At 35.9% G+C, this 26,194-nt stretch overlaps 2 protein-coding genes across 2 annotated transcripts in view; one reads left to right on the top strand and one right to left on the bottom strand.

Annotated features, from left to right (window-relative positions):
• Positions 1-4,821: 4,821 nt before the first annotated feature.
• Positions 4,822-9,269, bottom strand: cdkn2c (cyclin-dependent kinase inhibitor 2C (p18, inhibits CDK4)). Its single transcript, XM_048208687.1, has 3 exons — positions 8,721-9,269; positions 7,641-8,309; positions 4,822-5,767 (listed from the first exon to the last, which is right to left on the bottom strand). Exons 2-3 carry the CDS (start codon positions 7,770-7,772, stop codon positions 5,396-5,398), a joined length of 504 nt encoding a protein of 167 aa, XP_048064644.1. The 5' UTR covers positions 7,773-8,309; positions 8,721-9,269; the 3' UTR covers positions 4,822-5,395.
• A 637-nt stretch (positions 9,270-9,906) lies between these two features.
• The window catches only part of faf1 (Fas (TNFRSF6) associated factor 1), a 79,015-nt gene continuing 62,727 nt past the window's right edge, over positions 9,907-26,194 (top strand). Inside the window, exons 1-4 of the mRNA XM_048208686.1 lie at positions 9,907-10,190; positions 11,514-11,582; positions 17,045-17,091; positions 25,180-25,448. Coding sequence (XP_048064643.1) covers positions 10,140-10,190; positions 11,514-11,582; positions 17,045-17,091; positions 25,180-25,448 — 436 coding nt within the window. The 5' untranslated portion in view covers positions 9,907-10,139. The remainder of the gene's footprint in view (positions 10,191-11,513; positions 11,583-17,044; positions 17,092-25,179; positions 25,449-26,194) is intronic.

Raw genomic sequence — 26,194 nt, 5'->3', positions numbered from 1 at the left:
TCTCATACCACTGGATGTTGGGTAAATTGTCACAATGTGATCCTGCTTTGCACTGACATTGATTTGAGGAGAATATATTTGATTAAAATATTAAATATTTCAATAAAATGCTAAATGTATTTTTTATTTATTTCAATATACCTGGAAATATACAAAGTTTTTCAAAAAGCATTTTTATTACTAATAGTGTACTCCATTTAACATGTTGTAACCTGGCCTGACCTGACTTGAAAGTGTGACAATCCCTCTTCTATGTATATTTACATATGTAAATATGCACATACCCAGAAATATAGTTTGCATATATAGTTTGCACTTGCAACCTGCAAGTGACACAAAACCTCATTAGGTGTACTTTTAACAAAACAAGGTTCATGTGAAACTATTCCTGATCAGCAGCTTTAAAAAGGTCTATCTATCTATCTATCTATCTATCTATCTATCTATCTATCTATCTATCTATCTATCTATCTATCTATCTCTAACTATATCCACATTTGTTATTTCAGCAATGAGGGTCACATTTCTTTTTGCCATTATTGCACGTTATTATATGTGTACATAATCAAATAAAGTTACAAAATCAATCAATCTATCTGTCTGGCTGTCCGTCCGTCTATCTATCTGCAAACTCTGCTCATTATACTTTGTTTGTTTCACAATTCCTAGCGCCCATGCAGAAAGTGGAAGGAAGCTACATTTGAATTGAGCTCTGGGCTGTCCGTCACTGCAACCACAAATGAACTTCTCATGAAAATGGAAAGCAAAATGCACAGTGGTTCTTCCCAAAGTCTGATAAAAGTGTTGCTGTTGACTGGCCAATGCCTCACCACCACAGGGCTTTTGGACATATTGTATCACCCTTTCTGTGGCAAAAGAGAGTTTTCAAGTGGCACTCCACCTGGCAGCTGCGCACACAGGCTCTTGTAACACTCATAAATTACAAAGTAGCAAATTTGTTATTTTGCCCACAAAATCACTGATGCTTCAGCTGTGTAAAGCAATCTGGGTTTTATTCAGTATTCTGCATTAACATTCAAACATCAAGAAAGACAGACTGGGAGCTTTATTTATTACTATTATTTGAATTTAAAAACTGTGTTTTTAAAAAAGCCCAGGGGTTGAAAAGTATTTATCCCATTCACATACATAAACTATAACTTATATGACATAAATAGATATATGCAAAGAAAAAAAAAACATTTTGGATCAGTGGAATGACCAACAAGGGTTGGTGTAAGTTAAAAGATTTTGTCATTCAGTGACCTCACTGGGACAGAACAAAATATTGCAGTTGAGCAATTAAACAGACACGGCAAAAAAATCAGACACGGGCCGGGATAAACAGTTTGTGAAATGCAGATGAAAGGTCTGGCACATGATGCTCTCTCATGTCTCCATTCAGTTAAAAGTGAACTGATCTCATAGCAGGGTGACTTAATAATATGGTAAAAAATAAATAAATTGGGTAACACTTTATTTTACAGTGTCATTTTTACATTACATGTACACTGTAAACTCTAACGCTCAAAATAATTAATTGGTTTGAGTAGGACAAACTTAAATTAGTTCAGTCAAATTAACTTTTATGAGTATTTAGCACTTTCTTTTTCTTTCAAGTTCACAGAACTGATCAAATTTAAGTAAACTGAACTGTTTCGTTGTTTTGATTTGTATGAACTTATTTCTTTTAATTTAGATGAACTTTTTCGATTTCGATATTGATTTCCCAGCATGCTTTGCCCATGGCACTCCAATGGGAGAGTAAAATTAAGTGTTATATAATGTTTTTTGTGCAAGATTAATGTTAAGTGGAAGATTTAGTAGTGATTAATGTTTTGTTATGCTAATTTAGGAGAGTTTCTGTTAATGTGGGTTTTTACCATCAAGTGGTGCATGCAGATTGGTTTGAGAGCAAGTATGTTAAATGCTATACATTGCTGTATTCATTCAGCATGTGCTATACCATGCTATTGTTAACATGTTAGCAAGTTAGCATTTTCTGAATTAGCTTGTTATATAGCTAGTTAGTTTTACACTAATAAAAATATTTACACTGGGGTTACATGATCATTTTAAGTTAAATGTATACTCAAACATTTCAAGAATAATGAAAATGTATGAGTACAAAATAAAATCTGCCAGTTCTGCTTACTTAAACTTTGAATTTCTTAACTTAAACATTTTTTGAGTTTTGCCAACTTATTTGGGTTTACAGCGTAGTTAGTGTAAATTATGCATAATTACATGCAACCAACAAACCTAATCCTAACCATAACCCTAGAGTAAGTATGTTGTTAATTAATATTACACAGTACTTAAATGTATAATTATATATATATTATGAATGTATAATTACACTGTAACAAGGACACCTTAAAATAAAGTGTAACCAAAAACTGTAACCCATTCTGGTTTAAAATTGCATTATTCAGTGAGCAATAAAGGATCTGTTTACACAGACGTTCATGCAATCAGAATTAACCCTAATGTACTTAATTTTTACTTGTATTAAAATAATATAAAGGTCTCTCTTAAAATGTTCTCCAGTACAGTAAAATTATATTTTGCATTGATCACTCAGTTAATTTTGAAAACCTACATTAAGAACATTTAACTTAACTATCAGCTCCATCAAAGTCTCCTGAAAGGTCAGAGACCTCTACACACCCTTTCAAGAGAAATTACATGGATATTCTACAATATATAAACAATATATCAAAATTTATCACAGGCTAGCAATGTAACCAGGATGTATGCAAATATGTAGAGAACAGATGGTCATACAATATAGGTCAACATTTTTAGCTTTCAGTACTGACAGGTGTCAAAATCTTGTGTAAATTCTTTCGATTTGACATTATAATGCTAAATAGCCTACATTCAACATGTTAAATATTGATTTTAAATTATTTATTTGATTAACTCACACAGTTCTCTCAATAAACATAAAAAGCTCGTTTTTTAAAAATAGTTAACCATACATGTGAGCTAAACTGACCATAAACATGCCCAAACATGTCTCGAGTTTTTGCACATTTAGACGTTATTTTATTTACCTTTTTCATCGCTGACAGTCGATATAAACCCATGTTAGGAGCTGAATAATTGTCATAAATGTAATTCATATGATTTGAAGGATAACGCGTTGTCAAACATCGTGCGTTTCTAGAAGATTTTACGCAGCCGAGCAACCAGGAAGAAGATCACTGCATGGCATCTCCATAATCAAGAAAACTGCTTTTAGAAGCGCCAAACACCCTACAAGTTTCGTCTTCTCTTGCAGAGAGCGTTTGGGGAGAATCCTGAGCGTTTTTACACCGAAAGCGCCTAAATTTGAAAATCTTGGCACTGCGCACTGGACTGTTTCCTCCCACCGATCTAACGGATTTCTGCTGCTGCACGACCATGAAAAACCTCACAGAGAGTCACCATTTTATCATTCAATGTCTATCATTTTATATTGTGCGAACGTAACAGTCCATGTATCCACGACGCACGAACCCTAAAATAAAAGCGCATTGTTTATCCAAGATAATACGGCGCATTATACGAATTCGTGGTTAAAACGTATCCTCGCTCCTGTTTGTAGTCTGGTTTTGAAATGAATGACTGCCACACACCACACGTCAAAATATTTGTTTTAGATTACTGCGAGAGAAAGCACAGAAATAATGTGCCCACGTATGACGCATATTTAGGTTTCACTGTGCATGCGTATTTGTTTCTGTTGGTTCGATATTTAGGGGTCAATAACAGGATAAGGATGTCCGAGATTATGGAAAGGATCATTTAATAAACTAGTTTAAAACACATGTATCAAGTTCTTAGATATATATAATCTTTGTATTCATGTTGGTTTCATACCTTTTTCTATAAAAATGGACTCTAAAAATGTCAGAGGCTAAAATACTGTCTTTGCACCTTTTAATACATGCGAGTATACACAAACATATTAATCAATGTTAAACTTTTTTTTTTCTCTCAAATATCATGAATTATTGAGTCAAGAGGATTTAGCATTATAGGCCTACTCTGTTTGACCTGAACAAAACGTGCCTTGTCATGAAAAGGTCAAAATATCTGAAACATTTCTTCCTGTTTGTTACTAATGCCACAGTGGTTTTCAAATATTCATATTTCATCACAAAATGGCTCCGTTGTTAATTTTTAAAGAAGTAAATTTTAACAGATTACTCCAACATCCCCACCCCAAAGGCTTTTAATGGCACTTTTTTTTTAACAATCTACGGAGAGTTACACCGCCAGTTGTTTATTAATTTTTAACTCCTTACAAATAAACCTCATAAATACAATTATTAAAATGACTTTTATTTTAGAAATTAAAAACATGTCTGTAATAGCTTATCCTGACAGAAACACAATGAGCGTAACGTATTTCACCAGAAACAGTATTTGAAAAGGTGAGGGAAATGTATAGCTAATTCTCGTCAAATGAATTATAGAACCATGAAATGGAGGTTATAATAATTTAGTTTCGCTTTTTTACTACAATGAAAGCTAAATCTGATAATTGTCAACTGTGAGGCTTTGTTTACAGAGGGAACGGCAGACAACTGGTGTTCTTTAACTTGCTAATACGCTAAAAATACATACAACTCTGCCACCGCTAAGGTGTCACAGCGTTTTATTTAGCCTGCTTTAAACATTCGACAACATCAAACAACAGTTTCAAATCCATGTTTTTAATACAGTCTCATAAATGTTTTCTAGGCCTACCCGTATTTCAGTGACACGAGGCCAGAGTTAAACACGCAACGTCATGAAAACATATGAGGCTACTGAAACCGTTTAACAGGGTTCTTTGGTTATTTTGCAAGGTTTTAATATTTTCAAGGCGACAAAAGACATCTTTCACAGTTAAAAAGGCATTAATTACAAGCAAAAGTGCAAATTTAATGTCATAAAACTAAACACAACAAAAATCAGAGCAGTCAGGGGTTGTTAAGTGGATTTTGACCATTATAGTGCAATTACTTCAATAAAAGGAGATTGGTTTCTTTGAACATATCACTTAATGTAGATTATATATTTTTTTCTTGTTATAAAACAGGACATATAGAAGGACAGGTATGAGCTTGAAAGTTAGTGAAAGAAATTATCTACAAATCTAAAATGGAGGCTTAGGTGACCTGAAAAATATCTCATTGAAAACAAAAAACAAAATCCATTTATCCAGTTGAAATTGGGGGCCATGTGAATTACATACAAAGTCAAATGTTAATTGTTCTTCACAAAAAGACAAGCCCCTGAGCCCAATATTTTACATTGCAATAAGAGGTAGTTGGCTGAATTTTCCGCAATGTGACAAATCGCAGCATTTGTCTGCTACCTCTGTAACACAACAAAACAAGCAGGCCCATAATCATAATCTCTAGCTGGATTGTGAAGGCGCAATGTTCTCTAACCACTCCACAGTTTTATATTTTTTGTGCAATAACGCCAAGTCAAGAGGCGTCTGGCCTTTTTTATTACGCAGAAAAGGCTGTGTATTGCAGCAATTTACGAGATACTGCACGACATCCAGGCATCCTTCTTGCGCCGCCAGATGCAGAGGCAGGTTGCCCTTGTTGTCAAGAAGATTGACATCAGCACCATTCTGCGCGAGCACCTGAAGAGTGTCCAGATATCCGTCACGCGCGGCGTCGTGACTGATGGTCAGTCCAAGGATGGGGTCGCGCACGTTTGGGTCGGCGCCTGCTCGAAGCAGCGTCTCTGCAATGCGCGGGCAGCCAAGTTTCATCACCTGCAATACAACCCAAAGAGAACACGTGTTAATGTGCTATGAAATTATTAATAACAAAAATGACCTTTTTTAACGAATGTGTGCATTTTTAATTCAGCATTATGAGTGGATTATTTAAACTTTTATCAAGATTATAAGGTAAAAATGTATATAAATGTATAAGGCAATAGTGTATTTTAGGTCGTATTTTCAAAATCTTTTAAATATGGACATGCCTATACATATATATGATGGTTCTGAGAACCTATTATTTCTCAGAAGAGGCTTGATTATTGCTATCATGCAAATAAAGAAATCGAAGAGAGGATTTGCTATAACCATGACTTCAAAACCTACGACATAAAAATGGGTAATTCTTTATTTTAGTGTCTTTCTTACACATGTTACATGTAGTTACTATAGTAATTACTATAAATTGTATATAATTGCAACTAACCCTAAACCACACCCTAATCCTAACCCTACAGTAAATACATGTAGTTAAACTCTTATTACTCAGTAATAAATGTATAATTACACTGTAACAAACACTTTAAAGTATAACCCAAAACTGTTTAAAAGCGAACAGAATTTTTAAGCACAAAATTATGACTCTATGACTTCTGATGATAACATATATGAAGTTATGAAATCATGTCATGGACCTAATCGACAAAAAGACCCAGAAAAAAAATGTACATATGAATTATGTATGTGGAAATGTCACGAGGAAGTTCACCAGTACATAACACCAGTATTTTAATATAAGTAATGCTATTTCAAATGATTTTTTTAAACCGCTCATTCCTGGATAATTATTACGCATGCATATTTTTTTTCACCTCATATTAATTAAGACTCCACATGTAATGTTTAGTATTATATAAATTGCTTTGTCACATCACAGAATCATTTGAAATGACCTAGAGGTAAAAGTTGATAATACGATAAATAAAATAAAAGTAGTGACCAGTCACATCATTTAAAATGTACACTTTTCCTTATTCATTCATATAATTTTTTTTAACATGAAATCGTTCATGAATATTTTATGTGCCATATTCTTATGAATTTATGCCACATATGCATGCAGAAATTGGCATATGCTACGGCTACCAGCATCGAGGATGGGGATTACCCTTGAGAATATCACTCATTCTGAAGCTAAGAGAATATATTATGTGAATATGACACTAGCACATGAGTAATATCAAACTATATTTCATGCTGACCGAAATTAAACAGCTATATTGTGTCTGGTTTAAGTCCAGACGGCCTTCTCATTAGCAGAACATTTTACTTATAAATCAAATAACAATTTAAAAAGCACAAACAGTCTCTCGAGGCATATAGGATTTTAATATACAATATAGGATTTTCATTGTACTTAATTCTAGAGTTTTATCTTACCCCATTAAAGTAAATAATAAACATAAGCATCTATAATCACTTCCGGCCTTAACATTGAAACTCCATTATCATTTAAATTTGTTGGTACACTTACATTGTATAAAAACGGAAACAATTAGCCTACAATAATATCTAAATCTGTAAAATGCTGCCAAAAAGTATAATGCTATATTTTCTTCAGCTCGTGATCTGACTGGTGTAATAAAACAGTTTTCAGTACACACAATAAATGCTTTATGTAAAAGATAACGAGTGCCACTATCTGTTGGCATAATAAAATATAGATCATTTACAACAGGTGCGTAGGGCTACTTGTTTGTTTGCAGGTAAAACAAAATACAGGTTTATTTAGAAGTTAACCAGGCCACTGCTCATGGTGACTGCAAGAAGGAAAAGGACATATTGTTTTCGTGAGGCTGATGTAATATGCTTTATAAACACCGTGTTTAGATGTGTAAGTTGTTCATGGAGATGAGAGTCTAACCTGCAATGGTGTCCTGCCGAACTTGTTCTTCTCATTAACGTTCACGTTGCTTTGCAGTATCTGCTCAATTTCCATCAGATTTCCCTGCGCAGCTGCAGTGCTCAGTCCATCTATAGCTGTGTCCTCGGCCATTATATACTGACAAAGGAGGTAGAATATCTCTGATGCTTGCTTTTAAAAAAATGTACGCTGGTTTATATGGAAAAAGTACTACAAAGCTGTAGTAAATAGTCCGATCCTCCAGCCCCCCTAAAAAAATATCCGTTGGAGATGCGCCAAGGTCCACCCACATTAATATCGTCCTACCGAAGCCATCGGAACCAGCGGAAAGAACAGGGATGCCATGCCATCTCTTATCAAATCTATGGGCATTCAAGAAACATATTAAAAAAACGAAAACAAAACAAACATCCTCTTTTATATGATCAATGCGAGAGGTTCCTCTCCGTGTCCATGAATGACATGAAGCTCTGTCGTGGTTTCGGTCCAGATATGATCTCACATTCAAACAGATCTGTAGTAGTCACATGAAAAATGCTCGCATCTGAGAGCCAAACTTCCCTTTCATGAGTCCTCTGATATGAAGTATATGCAGGTGCATTGGGCTGGAGAAGTGCGATGCGTTCATGGCATTCGCAGATGTTGTCATTTCAAGCCTCCGAACGAGCTCTGAAAACAGATAAATAGAGAGAGAAGACTGTTATTCCGCGAGGAAATTTTTATTTAGCATCCAGTGAGTTCGCAAGGATGTGTTGTAAGTTTAATGCAAGCTTCCCGCCCATTTTGAATATGTCAAAAGCAAATCTTCTTTGATGTGCACATCAAAGAACGCTGGCATGAGGGTTATCAAAACTGCTTAACTGACACCGGTCGCCTATATCGAGCTGACACGCGTAAAAAAGAATCTTTAATAGGTTTTCAGCCTGCGGTGAAGCGTTTCAAACTGCAGGCGTGAATATATACAAATGTTCTGTCGTAGTGATTCCTCGCGCACTGAGGTGCAGTTAACACTGTGACGATTCAGCCGATGATGGACGACGTCATAATGGATCATTTAAAATGAAACATTGTATCCACTACCTGCAGAGTGCTTACGTCGCGGGCATCGAGTTATCCTCTCCGGATGGTTTATGGCCGTTGAATAAGCTGGTTGCAAGACAGCTGACTTTGTCAGAGAGTCTGCCGCTGTTGTTTGACATCACTCCGTTTTTGAAATAAAGGGCCGACACTTCCGCCCACTTTTACTAACAGACGCGGAGCGAGGCGGGATCAACGGTAATGCTGCTGGGGAGAGGCTGAGAGATTCACTTTCTGCTAAATTCTCACAGTTTTTGCCGTGTTAAGCACTCATCTTTGAGTTGTAGTGTTGGTGTTCCCAGTGTAAGATTTCCCTCTCCATAAATGTATGTTTGAAGTGAAATTCATTCAAGCTATTTATAGGAGGAAAGCCTAAAACAGTGCAAGGTTTATATTCAGTCGTGTGAACTGCCGAGATGCCACCCTCCAGCACACCATAAGTAATTTTTTTTTCTTTCTAAAAATGTCCAGTTTGTCAATTTTTGACCATCCTATCGTTTTGTTTATTCATTGGAATGAATGCATCTACAGCACAGCAATAGCTAATGTCTACATTGACACTACTACACAATAATATTAACACATATTGCTACATCCCTGCTTAAAAAGCTCAAGATGCACACCTGTAATGTTTTTTTTTTCTAGTGTATGTTTATAAAAGATACATAAATATCTTAATTGAACTAAGGCCTAATCCTGGCTTAGGCTATGCCCTGTCTGTGAAACCGGGCCTATAAAACCAGCCTGCTAGGACTGGCATATTTGCTAAGACCAGCAAACCAACTTAGACTGCTTTAAGATTTTTTTTTTTCAGCATAAATGACACCAAGGAAACCCGTGTGTTTACCCACAATACTTGTAAAATTAAATCAGCCCTTCTAAACCATCATGAGTTAGTAACGTTTGATTAATCATCACGGTTATTATTGTTATATCTTCATGTTTACAAAATAAAAACCTCGTTTTGGGGGGGTTACACTGTGAAAAATTGCTGCAGAGATAAGAGAACTGTCTCCAGAGTCCTTAAACATGTTTGATAAACATTTTTAATGCTTTTTATTGTTGTAAAATGTCAGAAGGTAGGCAAACAAGTCACTTGTAAGTAAGTCCATTCAAATTTAGCCGCGGCCTGTGTGTGCTGCTTTAAAAATACGCAGCCCTTTCTAGTTGCGCGACAGTTCACAGCACTTCTTTACGGCAGCCGCTTCTTTACGGCAGTAGCTTTGAACGCCGATCCAGAAAAGCAAAGTGACGATAACAGAAAAATAGAAAGCCACCAAACACTGACAACACGGCCCCGAAGAGCAGCATTTATACACAGTTACCTGCCGTACACTGATAAGCCGTGTCCTGAGCTGCTCTTTTGAAATCGGAGGTTGATATTTTTGAGGTTTTTACATGAGTCGTTAGCCTCTCACTGCAATGGCCTCCGACAGTAACATGGACAGAGAAATGATCCTGGCCGACTTTCAGGTGGGTTTCCTCGCATATATACTTATAATCTGTAATTTTATAAGGTCTGAATGTGTAGATCAGATCCGTTCTTGTGCCTGCTGATTGCTTGACGGGTAACGGCTATTGAAGTCACTTCATTTTTGTTGACATGTCTCGAGATGATCAGCTGTCAGTGGCTTTGTTTGAATTATTCAGCAAAAACGAAGTTTGGCAAGCACATGACCGGGCAAAGTAAGAATAAACAGCTGAAAATACGCCATTTTAATATAATCTGTTTATCTGGGACTAGGAAACATTACAAGACTGTCACCTGAATCCTGATCTGTATTTTCATGACCCTGTAATGGCTAGAAGCTGTCAGATGACTCTGCACCGTTTTCTCTGTTTGTACACTGCCATCAGCTGTCACATTCCTGTTTATCAGTTTGTTGTTTTGAGATTTTAAATATGAGTCAGGTTACAAGTATTGACAACATGGGTTTTGATTTGCAAAATGTTTATTTAATAGAAACAGAAAGAGATATGAAATACAGATATTTTGAGGTGGCATTCACTAAAATTGAAGGTTGCTTATACATAAATCATCTCTCATATAATTTAAAAGCTTTTCCTATCTGTTATATTGAAGAAAGCTTTTGAAATACCTTATATGTGAAGTTAAATATCACATATCAATAATGTCTACACTACCGTTCAAAAGTTTGGGGTCAGTAGTTTATTTTTTTAAAGAAATTGTTTCTTTTATTCAGCAAAGATCCATTATATTGATCAAAAGTGACAGTAAAGACCTTCATAATGTTTCTATTTAAAATAAATTCTGTTCTTTTGAACTTTCTATTCATCAAAGAATCATAAAAAAATTGTCATGGTGCCCACAAAATATTAAACATCGCAAATGTTTTTAACATTGATAATAATAAGAAATGTTTCTTGAGCAGCAAATCAGCATATTAGAATGATTTCTGAAGGATCATGTGACAGTGACGACTGGAGCAATAATTATATATACACACACACACACACATATATACATATATAATGTATATATGTGTATGTATGTGTGTGTATATATATATATATATATATAACACACACACACACACACACACACACACACGCATATATACATATGTATACATACATACATACATAGACACACACACATATATAAATGGCCTGCAGGCTTCAACAAAATATGCTACTCTTCAAATAAAAGAAAAGTAATATTCACTTAACATTCTCAGAAATTTATTTTGGGCCAGTTTTGTTACATAATTCTTTTAAATAAATAAGACATTGTGGTTTCTGGTATTTTTAATAAGCAAGTTCTATTTGTTTCAGGCATGTACAGGAATCGACAACATTGCTGAGGCGATCACACTTCTAGAACTAAACAACTGGGACTTGGTGGTAAGATGCCTTTTGTTTGTTAAATCTGTAAGACTGACACACAACTAGATTTCTCTCACATCACAAACCATTTTAACAAGTGTGTGTGTGTGTGTGTTATGTCTCCTGCTTATTGTTTGTATGTGGATTGTGGTGATGCAACAAAGACAAAGCCACTGTGTTCAGTGCAAATGCTATTTAATGGTACCATTGTTCACAGAACACTCTGGCACAGTTCTGTAGATATAGTAGCTGCATTCCCATATACCAGTATATTTACTTTAGGAGGAAAATTTAGTCATCAATGAATCCTAGTGTCATTTGTAATTCAAGGCCTTATTTTTATTTTTGCACGTGTGCTGAGCAGTAATGAAACACAGTGAACAATAGGGCTATAATCAGGGGTGTCGTGCATTTTGAGGGGCACCAGTGTCAGTTCTGGCATTTCTTCTAAACACTGTGAGTCATGTGTGTAATTTTATAGTATGCATGAGGGCCGAGTTCAAATCATGATATAATATAATTTTTATAATGAACCACACAAAATTGCAACTGAACTGCCAGTGATTGTGCTGCATTTATGTATGAAAAACAGCAGATTTGACATTTTTGGATAACACTATTTGTGTTTAAAAAAAAAAAAAATTGTTGTTTTTAATAAAACATTACTTAAATTTTCAATGTAATAAATCAGTGTTCAGACCCAGTAATATACTGATGAACCAAGGTTAGAAATGGATTCCATAATATTAAGATTATTATAATACCTGTCCTGCAGTGTGACATGCTATACTATGTTATATCTTAAATTAATTGGAAACATTGTTTTTCTAATTCTTGCCTAATTATTATACACTACCATTCAAAAATATGGGATCGGTATTTTTAATTTTTTTTTTAAATGTTTTTGAAAGAAGTCTCTAATGCTCACAAATGCTGCATTTATTTCAAAAACACAGTAAAAATAACAGAAATATTGTGAAATATTACAATTAATGGTTTAGTTTGTAACAACAGCTTGGCTCATGTTTCTGTAGTCACAGGTTTGGATTGGTAATACTTGTTACGGCACTGTTAGGAGTGCACAAATTAGGACATTTTAAGGCTGTACTAATACTTTAATAGTGCCTGCACCTTTAAAAGCATTTAAGAGCTTAAAGCCATATGCTGCAGCAAAATGCACCACACTGTAAAATTATATGAAAGATTATGAAATATTATTACATTCAGACACATACAGTCTATTATACAAGGCAGTTCCTCCACTGAGAAATCTTTACTATCTAAGGCCTTGTTTACACCTGGTATTAAGGGAGACACATTGACGGAGACACTTTCCTGATTACAACTAGTGTTTTAATCTAGTCTTTTTTCCATTTTCAACCACTTCTGTCCTGATTTCTTCAAGAGGAGGGTTCTATGGGTGGATAAATGTATGAGCTTTTCAATCTAATGGACGAAAAAAACTCTTTACATATAAACGTGAAAGGAGACGATGGAAAAACATACGGAGAGCAGCAGTTTAGTTTCTGCTCTGATAGCCACAAGACTACGCCCAACACTGTGGGTGTGTGTTAGAAATAAGGAATGGTGAGAGAAAGTTGTGCTTGTTACCTTTTTTTCGTTTTCAAACCAAATGTAGGTCTTCTGCCGACAAAGTTTAAATCCCGCCTGGCTAGCGCGCTTCCCGTAATGGTTACACGTTAGATCAGTAGGCAGTCTTTTGTGACTGTTCGAACACATGAGCGTCTACACTACAAAAGCCATCCAGTCAAATGCGTTTCGACTACCTCTGGAAGTGGTCGAAAGTGGACAAGCTCAAAACGTCGTAGACCCCGTTTACACCTGTATTTAGCATCATCCACTTGTGATTGGATTGTTGAAAATGCATTTTAATACCAGGTGTAAACAGGGCCTTAGAATTATTCAGTCTCTTTTAGGGTTTTGTTTAGATTAAGTGATGTAAATCACTAATAATTAAAGATTTGAAAACATGAGTCTGCATTTGCATTACAAGTGACCCAATTTCCGATTTTTTTTTTACTACCATGTGTCACAGTTTGGATATGACCCACGAACACGTAAGCAGGAAAAAAGCACATGGATTCTGATATTCACGGATCAGTTTCAGGCCTCTTTCATGTGTGGAAATAAATTCTGATAAATTCTGGTGGCGAATGACGTCAACCCAATGTTTTGCTGACCTTTAAAGAAAGTATGTAAAGCAGAATATTGTATTATCACTTCGTCTGTGTCCATTGCAAATCGCACCGTTTTTACTTCCTTTTCGGCCTAAGCACGTCTACCTTGGGTTGTTTCACCAAGTATATAAAGTAAATGCAGATATCAGATATGGGTCACTTTTAAAAGACGTAAGCTGGTCATCAAAAAATTTTGATATACTAGTCAACAAAACGGAACTGGGCATCAAGATCTGCAGTGTAAATGCAACCTTAGTTTCACTATTGCAGGATAAACTGTTAGATATCACAACACGATCAAAACAAACTGTTTCTATCAATTTGCATTCGATACCGCATTCACTCACGTTACATGAAGTGTACTCATTTACTTCTTTATTTTATCTCTTACATCGGTTTGCATTTGTTTTTCCTCTCACTCTCTAACTGTATGACGATTCAATGATACAATTAATACAAAAATTACTTTACAATTCATACACCTTTTAATATTTATAATTTCAGAGGCATTACTAGAGGAACTAAACTGCAGTATCAAAACTTGTGCCGAATCACGAGTCGAGATCCGTACATGTGTTTTTGTTCAAGCAGGAACTGTTTCACCCCTAGTGAACAAATAGTAGTTCCTTTGTTGCTCCTACCCTGCAGAGCTTATGTGTCTAGGTGTCCGTTTCAATCGATAGTGTTATTTGAACAGACAGTAATGTCTGCTGCGGTCTGCAAATACCCACGCCTTTTTATGGCTTTTCATCTTATCTATTGCAAACAGGTCATTTAGACAGATCAAAACGTTCCTAAAAATTCCTAGTTGCAGGTGCCCATCCTTCCCTTTGAATAAATGATGTGGAAATCGTCATTGAAGTCCTCTATAGTCTTATATAAGCATCTTTGTGATTTATAGTCTGTTATATCACCTTTCAATTGCCGCCACACAAACGTTTCACCTCTTAAGCCTAAAACATATGCAGCTGTGACAGGTGTCACACCACAGACAAAGGCAGAGAGGCAGAGCTATATTTTGGTTTGGTGAATGTAACAGGAGGCATGTACTCGAATTGCTTGTATTTCGTATTACTAATTTGCATGAGAGACTCATGTGACCTACACTCGCCCTAAAAGTACAGGGTCTTTCCATCTTGCATTTAGAGTTGTTAAAAGCAGTATAAAGAATGCAGTGTCAGGACAGATCAAAAGAAACAGTTTATCAACTAAAAAAAATCAAGAAATTGTGGTTTTAGAGACAGATTTCTCTCTACAAAGTTGCCCTTTATCTTAAAAGCAGGCTGTTTTACTATATTTAGCAGGAAGCTGGTTGTATGCTGGCAGCCGTTCAAAGAAAGCAGACCCTAGCACACGGTGTGGTTAAGTGCACCTGTAAATGTAATGACTTGCTGTTCCAGCTCAGGGTTGCGAGGTTGATGGAGTCAAAAAAAGTGTCGAGACGGGACAGCCAGCATGTGTTTGAACACCCCACGCTGAAGCCAGGATGTGTGCTGCACACTTGATCACACAAACACCGCCCTGCACCTGAGCAAATCTTTCATGAGAAGTCAAATGGCCTTAAGTGTGTAGAGCACTTCTTTCACATTTTTGCGGAATTCTGATGTTCTGTCTCTGCGGCAGACAAAATATCGTTTCTGTGGCCTCTACAGGCATGGAAAAATTTTTGGAGCATAGCAAGCATTGCGATGTACGTCTCTGTATACACTTTGTTATTTGGCTCAATCAGAAGCCATTCCATTCAGATCTGTATCCACTGAGCGAGTCTCCTTATCACAGTCTGGCTCCAGAACCCACTTGCTCACACACGCTCAGACACAAACACATCAGGCCCATCTCTGTGCATTCCACTTCAGTCTGATGAGAGAAAGAGAGGGGGAAATATGTGGCCCACATTGCTGGATACTGTTTGTATGTGTTATGTTTGGGTTTTATAAAAGAATATCTGATTTCTGTCATTCAGTCTTGATGTGTACCACTGTTTCATTGTAAAAAAAGATCAGTAAATTTAGACCATTATTTATTTGGGCAGTTGATGTGAAATTTCAAGTAATGACAGCAGGTATGTCCTGCAGTGTGACATGCTGTAAACCTTAATGTAGAAAATAATTGTTTTGAATAGGGCAAACTCAAATTAAACAAATTTGTTCAGTCAAATGAACTTTTATGAGTAGTTCACGAAACTGACACATTTTAAGTAATATAAAATTTTTATGAACTGGTTTCTTTTAATTTAGACAAACTTAAATTTACCTGAAACTGGGCTAGGATTTCTGTTTCCCAGCATGCTTTGCCATGACACTCGAAAGGGAGAATAAATGCTAAAATTAAGTGTTATGTTTTGTGTGCAAGATTAATGTTAAGTGGGGGGATTTAGTTGTGTTTAATGCTTTGCTATCCCAATTTAGAAGAGTTTCTGTTATGTTGGTTTTTTTGGGGGGTTACCATCGTGGTAAGTGGAGTGGAGCATGAGCTTAGTTTGAGAACAGGTATTTCATAAATGTTCTATATTGCCGTACTCTTTCAGCAGTTGCTATGCTAATGTTATCAAAGCATTGTGTTACCAAGTAGCATTTGCTGAGTTTGCTAGTTATAGCTAGCTAAATTTTCACTACTAAAAATATAATTTAAGATGTCAAAAAAATGGCTGAATTTAATTATCATTAATTAAATTAAATTAAATGTGTCGTTCAAAAATTTGGGGCTGAACATTTTTTTTGTTTTTAATGTAAAAAGAAGTCTCTAATGCGCAACAAGGCTAATTTCATTTGATAAGAAATGTAAAAGTAATATTGTGAAATATTATTACATTTTAAAATGACTGTTATTACTGTGATGGCAAATTTGAATAGAACACAAACTTTTAAACGGTAGTGTATACTGTATGCATTTTTATGACCTCATTAATTGAAAGACTACATTTGTTCTTTTAAAAAAAATTGCCACATTGTAGGACTATTTACGTGAACTGGTGATTTGAAAATGCTCCAAAATTACTTATTGTAAAGTATGAATGTACTGTATTACATTACTTGAACTGCATTCTTTTGTATACTATATAGTAGGGAAGTACACACATTCAGACATGTGGTGTCAAAAACGTCAAGGAAAGGGTGACTCGTTACATCACCTAAAATATATGCTTACATTCATAGACATTTCAAACTAAAATCTTGATGCTGACTAAAAAGGTTTCATGTTATGTCACTTTTGAATTAAACTGAACCTAACAGTTCAATGCTGTGAGCTCTCATTAAAAATATATTTGTGTTTTCTCTCTAGGCAGCCATCAATGGAGTGATACCACAAGAAAATGGGATCTTGCAAAGGTATGACTTTCATTTGTTGATTCTTATGAATCCAAAATCATCAACTCATGCTTTCCCCTTACAAGATTATGGCAGAGATTCCGCTCTACTGAACTGCATGTGCTTTTAAAGGTAGTCTTTAGAGTAGAGATTAATACTGGTAAACTCCAAAGACGGCACATTACCTGAATCAAGTCCCAGCTGAGCTTGATGGCTCGAACGAGGTGGTTACTGTTTTCATGCCCCTGTAAAATGAAACTGGCCTCCTCTCAAAAGGGCATTCGTCTCTGAGCTATAATGAGACCCAGCTGTGGCTGCTGCTGGTTCCCTGGATGTTAAGGAATCGAGGGGGAAATGTCAGAGCAGCTTGTGTCTCGGCTTGTAGAGCCTTTGGTAGAGCTCTTATCTTGTCTGCTCATCTGATTAGTCAAATCAGAATTCTGCTCTACCATTTCAGGCTACTCAGCAAACTAACTACTGAACACAAAATCCTGCACTTTAATATTGCACTTCATTTTATAATTCGCAATTTTTTTGTAATAGACTTCCGGGAGCTTTACTTCCGCATTTAGTCACACGGTCACTGACACTTCCGGTGCAGCACAGTATATGGAAATTGTGAGCACAAAAATTAAGCACAAAATTAAATCTTGAAGTATTACATGGCAGGATAAAGTATTATTGATATGATCCACCTTCACACTAAAGGTAAAGCTTCTGGAATGTTATAGTTTAATATAATATACTAAAATGTTATGTTCACTATAATTATTAATATAAACAATATATACTATATTATAATAAAATGTCATTATTTGTGATCGACAGATTAGAAATTTGGCAGAAAGAGTTTGCTACTTTCACATTTTGCTATGGGAGCATATTATACCAGAAGCTTGTGTAGCAGAAATATGTAATCAGTTGGGCCAGTAAGACATTGCTTATGTTTTTTACATACAAAGTTTTCCTTTATTATTATTTTATTTCACTTTTTATATAGTTATACTACACTACTGTTCAAAAGTCTGGTACAAAAATACAGTAAAAACAGTAAAATTGTGAAATATTATTACAATTAAAAATAACTGTTCTCTATTTTAGTATATTTTAAAATGTAATTTATTCCTGTGATTACAAAGCTGAATTTTCAGCATCATCACTCCAGTCTTTAGTGTCACTTGCCCTTCAGAAATCATTATAATATGCTGATTTGGTGCTCATGAAGCATTTCTTATTATTATTAATATTGAAAACTGTTTTGCTGCTTAATAGTTTTGTACACTTTAAAAAATGCTGGGTTAAAAACAACCCAAGTTGGGTTGAAAATGGACAAACCCAGCAATTGGGTTGTTTTAACCCAGCGGTAGGGTTGAATGTTTGCCCAACCTGCTGGGTAGTTTTATTTAACTCAACTATTGTTTAAAAATTACTGTATTGCTTAATTAAAATTAACCCAAAGTAAGTTGGAAATGAACATTTATTACTGTTCAATGAATAATTATTAAACAATAAACATTTATTAAATTGCTTATTAATAAATGTATATTAATAAACTATTAAACTATTAAATTTATATTCATAAAATATTAAAGCTTATTAATAAACATTCACCTTTTGTCTATTATTGTTGCCTCTAATTGCATCTGGTTTTTAATTTCCCAACTATTTTGGGTTCATTTTAAGCTAGCCATATAGCAATTTTTAAACAATAGTTGGTTTAAATAAAACTACCCAGCAGGTTGGGCAAACATTTAACCCAACCGCTGGGTTAAAACAACCCAATCGCTGGGTTTGTCCATTTTCAACCCAACTTGGGTTGTTTTTAACCCAGCATTTTTTAGAGTGTAGAAACTATTCTACTTTTTCATGATTCTTTGGTGACAAGTTCAGAAGAACAGCATTTTTATTTTTTTATGGAATTTTTTGTAACAATGTAAAAGGTTTTACTGTCACTTTTGATCTATTCAATAATGCATCCTTGCTAAATAAAATGTAAATATTAATTTCTTTATTTAAAAAAAAAAAAAAAAAAAAAAAAGAAATCCTACTGAACCCCAAGCAAATTATTGTATCTCTCTCTTTTATCGTACATTACTATGGTACCATGTCTTAACCATTTTTGCTACTTTATTTAGTTTGTGTGGACTGCTTACAACCAAGAAAAAACACATGAGAGGGAGGAAAAAGAAAGTGAGAATTAAAGTTGTTGCGGAAATAATTGCGGTGAAATAGCAGTGCAGAGAATGCTGTCATCTCATTTCCCTCTGGAAGTCTGTTCCCCAGCAATTACCCCCTTCGTGCCATTTCAACACTAGAGTCACAGGAAATCAAACAATCAAGTTTACTGCGGGGGTTTTCATAGCGGTTGGTTGATGACCTTGTTAATGGAGGAGAACAACCAACAAAGTTGGGAGCTTTTTATAGGACACAGCACGAATGTAGCCAAACTGTGGGTTCTGCACTGCTGGCCATTTCAATGCATTAAAGGGTTAGTTCACCCCAAAATGAAAATGATCCCATAATTTACTCACCCTCAAGCAATCGTAGGTGAATATGACTTTCTTCTTTCAGTCAAACACAGTCAGAGTTATATTAAAAAAATATTCTGGCTCTTCCAAGCTTTATAATGGGAGTGAATGGTAACAGAGATTTTGAAGCCCAAAAAAGTGCATCCATCCATCATAAAAGTAATTCATACGGCTCCAGGGGGTTAATAAAGGCCTTCTGAAGTGAAACGTTGTGTTTTTGTAAGAAAAATATCCATATTCATAAATTTAGAAAATAAAATTGCTGGCTTCCGTATGAGTCGAGTTCCGGCGGAAGAGTGAACTTTGACCCAACGCATAATGTATTGGCGAACGCGGAAGCACAGAAGATGGAGCAAAACAAAACACTGTTCACAAATTAGAAGTCTAAAATGAGAATTTTTAAAGAGACAAAATATCACAATGTCAGTTTTTTTTTCTCCCAATATCGTGCAGCCCTATACGCTACTCCTACATCCTATGTCAGAACTCGACTTTCTCACAAACCAGAAGCTAGTGTTGATTATAGTCTATAAAGCTATAAATATGGATATTTTTACACATCGCTTCACTTCAGAAGGCCTTTATTAAACCTCTGGAGCCGTATGGATTACTTTTATGATGGATGGATGCGCTTTTTGGGGCTTCAAAATCACTCCCTATTATAAAGCTTGCAAGAGCCAGAATATTCTTTAATATAACTCAGAAAGAAAGAAAGAAAGTCATATACACCTATGATGGCTTGAGGGATAATTTTCATTTTTGGGTGAACTAACCCTTTAACCTAAAAATAACCCTAACCTAAAAATACTGGTTAATGTTGTGTCTGTGACCAGTGATAGGATTGTTTAGAAGCAAAGCACTATTTCATACAATCAGGTTTTCCCTCCTCCTCCTCCCCCCCCCCCTTTCCTTTTTCCATCTTCTTTAGTTTGGTCTGCTTTGGATGGAAGTGAACTCATTCATGGTGTGTTTAGGCTGAATGTAAAGCTTTTCAGCATTCCATCGACCAATTAAATTCTGCCAGTTGCATTGTGGGTAAGAAAAGTAGTTGACAGCTTTCATTGTTGTTCACTCTTCACTGGGTTTTGAAGGTATATAGAGGGGCCAACCACCTTGGCACGGCGTTGGGCACTAAACCGTTGACACCCACAATTGAAAACGCAACAAACAGTTCTTGTTGTTTGTCTGTCTCGCTTGAAGAGTTTGTAAAGTGTTACACTACGCATTTAGCCGTATTGAGATTTCCTTCAGTCGCCTTGGCCTGAAAGAGAGAGAAATTGAACAGAAACGCACACAAACACAACAGTAAAAAAAATCTGACCCAATAACAGGAATTGAAACTTTGGACAACAAAAGGCATTTGTGAACACTCATTGTGTCCGCCGTCCATTTCTTCTTCCTCAACGGTCAGTGCTCATGAATGCCCCAGAGTCTTAAGAACAAATATATTCAGACGGAGCGCGCTCTGTGACGGTTTATTTAGAGGGTGTGTGAATGTAAGAGCTTGGACACGAGGACATGTTTTTCTCAAAGGCACGTAATTATGAATGGAGCCTGGCATGGCGACTTCCAGCCTGTGCATTCAGTGGGTGGCTGGCACCATACTGCAGGCTGTAGGATGGCACGGTTCACTCAAGTGCCCCCATTGAGTCGCCCGCTGCCAGCTGGATTTCTGCTCGGCGGGACCCGGAGACCTACACGCTGCTGCCAAGCCAAGCGTGTGCGTAGACTGCCATCTAGACGCTCACAGTGGAATGACCATTGACTGAATGCCAGTGTCTGAGAGAGAGGGGAGGGGAAAAAAAAGAGACTTTAGCAGTTGAAGATTATATACAGATCACAAGATTGTTTAAAAATGGGTTGAAGATGCCGCAGGCTGTGGGACACTACTGTTCCAGCTCTGCTCTAGAAAGATGTGTATTAACCGCAGCCCCATATTTTCACAGCAGAACGAACAGTTAGATCTGTTCATAATCTTGAGGTAGTCTCATTTGTGAATTCCTTTTCTAACCAGGTGAACATCACACATGACATCTTGTGTAGGCTGAACTCTTGAAATAAGTGCAATGGAAACCTCATGCTTAATATCTGAGGTTCACCAGATTTGTATTTTGTCATCATCTTGGCCTTGTCACATGCTGTTTTTGAAATGTTCAAAAAGCTCATTCATTGATTGTTTCATTTGTTTCATTTGATTGATTGATTCATACTACTTTCATTAGTTCCCACAGTTATGGAAAACCTGGAAATAATAGGGAATTTTACAGTTGTGAATTCCAAGCCTGTGAAAGTCATGGAAATTTGTAAAATATATTTTCATAAGATCATTTTATGTGAGAAACAGACCAAAATTTGAGTTCTTATTTATTCAGTAATAATGTTTCCCTCCATTAAGCTTCAAACAACTGTGACCAGTTTGAGTCAGCAAATTCTGGAACTGATGATCCAGATTAGTCAAGTTTGTGAAAAAATCATTTAGACTGGTTTTGTAAACTGAATCAGTTTATAATATCTGAATTAAAAAATGATTTGTTCTCTCTGTCATGAACTCATGAGTGTTCGGGCAGCTTTTCACTGCATAATATCAACTTAAAATTAGAAAATAAAGCTGTCGTATGGCTTCAGAAGACTTGGAATACACTGCACAAGTTTTATATATATCGTGCTATTCAATTATATTCTGTCTGTGCTTCTGTTCCATCACATCTAGCTGTTTTATTATATATATGTTGAATTATTTGACTATGTTGACCTGTAGATGTCACTGAGGAGCAGTAACTGTTTTTTTTTTTTTTTTTTTTTTTTTCTAGAGACATTTCTTTAATTTATCCAATGTTTGGGTTTTCCTTTTTGTGTCTAACGAGTTTCTGAATGCCCCTGGAGCCTAACGTCTTTAACCTTTTGGTATTGTAATAAGGTGGTATAAAGTCAGGCATTGTGTGCTGTGCCTGGCCCCCCGCTCCTGCTCTTACAGCGATATGTGCTGACCCTGGAGGAGAAGAGAGGAGCCTTTGTCCCGCCAGCGCTCAGAGAAAAGACATTATTTACTGCCACAGGGGAACACGGGGGCACGGGGGAATTCAGCCTTCAGCCGCTGAGAGAGAGAGAGAGGGAGTACGAGAGAGAGAGCAAGCAAGTGCCAGAAAAAGCCGTTTGTGTCCTCAGCAGAGCAAAAAAAGGGTGATTTTCTCTGGGTTGGACAATCGAGCGTCTGTTGGGCCCTGCCCATATTATTATACGAGTAAAGCCTGTTTACATTGAGTCTGATACTGTTTGGATTTCAGCACTGCCGGCATTGTGGATCATGCAGAGTGGTGTAATGAGGTGCAAGCTTTTTTTCCACTCTCTCTCTCTCTCTTCGTTTTCCTTCCCTCACTTTATCTGTTTCTCTCCCTTCTAATTTTCCTTTTCTAAAATCATCAGCAAATTTTTCTAATTGGATGTTGGACTCAGTTTCCGCTTATAGTAGTCAGATTAAGTGAACATAAAATTGACAGAATGCCCAGTATTCACATTGGATTATAAATATAGACAGGCAGTAGATTATTTCCCACAAAATATTAGGTATTATATGGGCAAAGTTCGAGGATTTTAGGGCTTTCAACCTTTTCAGATCTAGGACCCTCCATCCAGACGCTCAGTCAACAGCCTTATTAATAATAACACTCTTTTTTTTTTTTTGTCTTTTATTTTTTATTTTATTCAATAAAACATATAGAATTTTATTATATTTTGTGACATTTTTAACTAATATGAACGTTTTACTACTACTTTCAACATTTGATTAAAAAAAAGTAATATTTACAGTAAAAACGGTAATATTGTGAAATATCATTACAACTTAAAATCACTGTTTTCTAATTTAATGTATTTTAAAATGTAGTGTTTCCCCCAGGATTTTTGTGTAACTCTGGTAGGTGGACCGTGGTCCCTCTAGGGGAGTCCGGGGGCATACCCCCCCACCCCAAATTCCCCCCAAAATGAAAATTCTGTCATTTATTACTCACCCTCATGTCGTTCCAAACCCATAAGACCTTCGAGCTGTGTTTTGAAATCACCCATCACATAAACCGAGGTCTTCTGGGCATTGAAAGTAATAATTGTCTTGCTGGCAATGCAGGCCTCACTGTGCCATTGAATTTTATGAAAAATATCTTAATTTGTGTTCCGAAGATGAATGAAGGTCTTACGGGTGTGAAACTACATGAGGGTGAGTAATTAATGATAGAATTTTCATTTTTGGGTTAACTAACCCTTTAAATTCATCAATCTCAGTCTGCATTACACTACATATTAATAATAACAATAATAACAATAATACTAATAACAATAATAATAATAGTAATAATAATAATGCTATCATTTTATTTTAAGGTGACATATTGCATGTTACTACATGTACTTACTATGTAATAACAGTAATGTAATAACACATCGAGTACCACCCCAAATTCCCTTGTTCCTGGAGAAAGTTCCTGCGGTGGAAACATGGCCTTAGTTGTGATATCGTGTCTCAGTCTACATTACACTACATAATAATAATAATATTAATATCATTATTATTATTATTAATAATGGTAACACTTAGTTGCACGTTACTTCATGTACATACTATGTAATAACAGTAAATTATGCATAATTACAGGTTACTAACCCTAACCGTAACTCTATAGTAAGTACAACGTAACTACGTCACCTTAAAATAAAGTGTAACCATAATAATAGTTATAATATTATTCCTATGACAGTAATAGCCATATATTGTAAAACACATGCACTGAAAACTAATTATGAAAGTTTCATTTATTTTTGTCCTAATTTCTATACTTAAAAGAGATAAACTCGTTTGCTTTTATTTTGATGGAAACTGCAGTCGAGCTTTTATTTCAGCAGAAAACCAGTTTACAAACCAAATGCGTCTCATTACAAATCTAGTGAAATTCTGTAATCGTCAACTATGCAAATGTTAAAATAATGCGTAACTGGTGCCCGATATGTTCCACATACAGAGATAAGAGTTCACTGGATTCATTCACTGTGAACTACGCTGATCACGTTCTCTTTGAGCAGCGCAAACAGACAATCTTTTTTGCGATTTGATAAGGACATAAAGCCTTATCGTGCTTTCGATTTTAGTTTGTTTGACAGCAATGGCGCAAAACATGACATTGAAGACCTATTTATGTTATTATAAAAAGTTTAAATACATTTTCAGGCAGCCACAGTCTAGTTAATGAATGGGAAGCACTGAAATCTATTTGTTGCGTTCACTGTTGATATTGTGGCTAGCCGCTACAAATAAATCAATGTATGGGAAACACTGAATATATTCCTGTAATGTAAAAAACTGAATTTTCAGTGTCACATGATCCTTCAGAAATCATTCTAATATGCTGATTCGCTGCTGAAGAAACTTTGTCATCAATGTTTTGCTTCTTAATATTTTTGTGGAAACTGTGACTTTTTTTTTTTTTTTCCAGGATTCTTTGTTGAACAACATTTATTTGAAATAGAAATCTTTTGTAACATTATATTAGTATTAGTATAGTAACTTTGCTTCATTTTCTACTATCCTGTGTAGTAATTTCTCCAGTGAAGCATCTCAGACTGACCCCTATGGACCTCACAGCCAATCAGAAGCCACAGCACCTACGCCCTCGGCCCCGCCTTCTTCAGCTTCAGCATCAGCAGCATCATCATCTTCCTCACCCCCGTCTTCATCCAGCCCGGCCTTCTGCCCTGTGCAACCCTCACGGCACATTGTGGAACGGCAGTCACGGATGCTCAACTTCCGTGTGGAGTACAGGCAGCGCTCCATAGAGGTGGTCCTGGAGGAAGCCAGCACAGTCGGTGAGCGCGCACACACCGTTTTTGATACATTAACATTACATACATGAACAGTTAATCATCATTTGGTAGTAGACGGCACTGTCCACGTCAAATAAAGAAATAAAGCACGATCATGCTGCACTTGCAAAAGCAGCACACGTGATTAGCACAGTCCTTTCTTAGAAGTACACGTCATACTGAGCCATAGTGTGTCTAGGATCACGGTTCATGGGCTTTGTTACCACAATGCTGACTCGTTTCTCAAATCAGTTTAGGCTTTTGTTAAATAGGCAATGATTAACATGTCATCTGCAATAACTGACTGTTGTTTTTTTTAGGTTTTCTTAGAAATTATTGGAGCATTTTCTTGGTAGATGTAGATAATGAGCTTTGATTCTTGGTATGACACAAGCCACTGAACTGAACCACACACTGTTTGTGTGACTGTATTTCTGTGAATGAAAGTTGAATCTTGTGTCATGAGCGAAGTCAACAGGAAGAGCTCTGAGTTGCAGGGGTGTGAGCGAGGTGCTTAGCAAGCCACACAAATACAATAAAAAAAGAAAGAAAATAGCTGCCCTGTCTTTTTTGTTTTAGTGTAATAGTAAACTCTTTGGTTATTTTTTAATAAATGCACATAAAAAATGTGTGTGTGTATATGTGTATGTTGTATATGTAATTAATAATAATATGCATTCATATAAAATCATTTATATGAATAAAATGTATGTATTTTATTGCTTTAAATTTGAAGTTCTAGTCATTTT

Source organism: Megalobrama amblycephala, linkage group LG12 (genome assembly GCF_018812025.1).
Source record: "Megalobrama amblycephala isolate DHTTF-2021 linkage group LG12, ASM1881202v1, whole genome shotgun sequence".
Taxonomy (NCBI): Eukaryota; Metazoa; Chordata; class Actinopteri; order Cypriniformes; family Xenocyprididae; genus Megalobrama; species Megalobrama amblycephala.
Note: the sequence above shows the minus strand (reverse complement) of the source record. Positions and strands in the feature narration are given on the sequence as shown.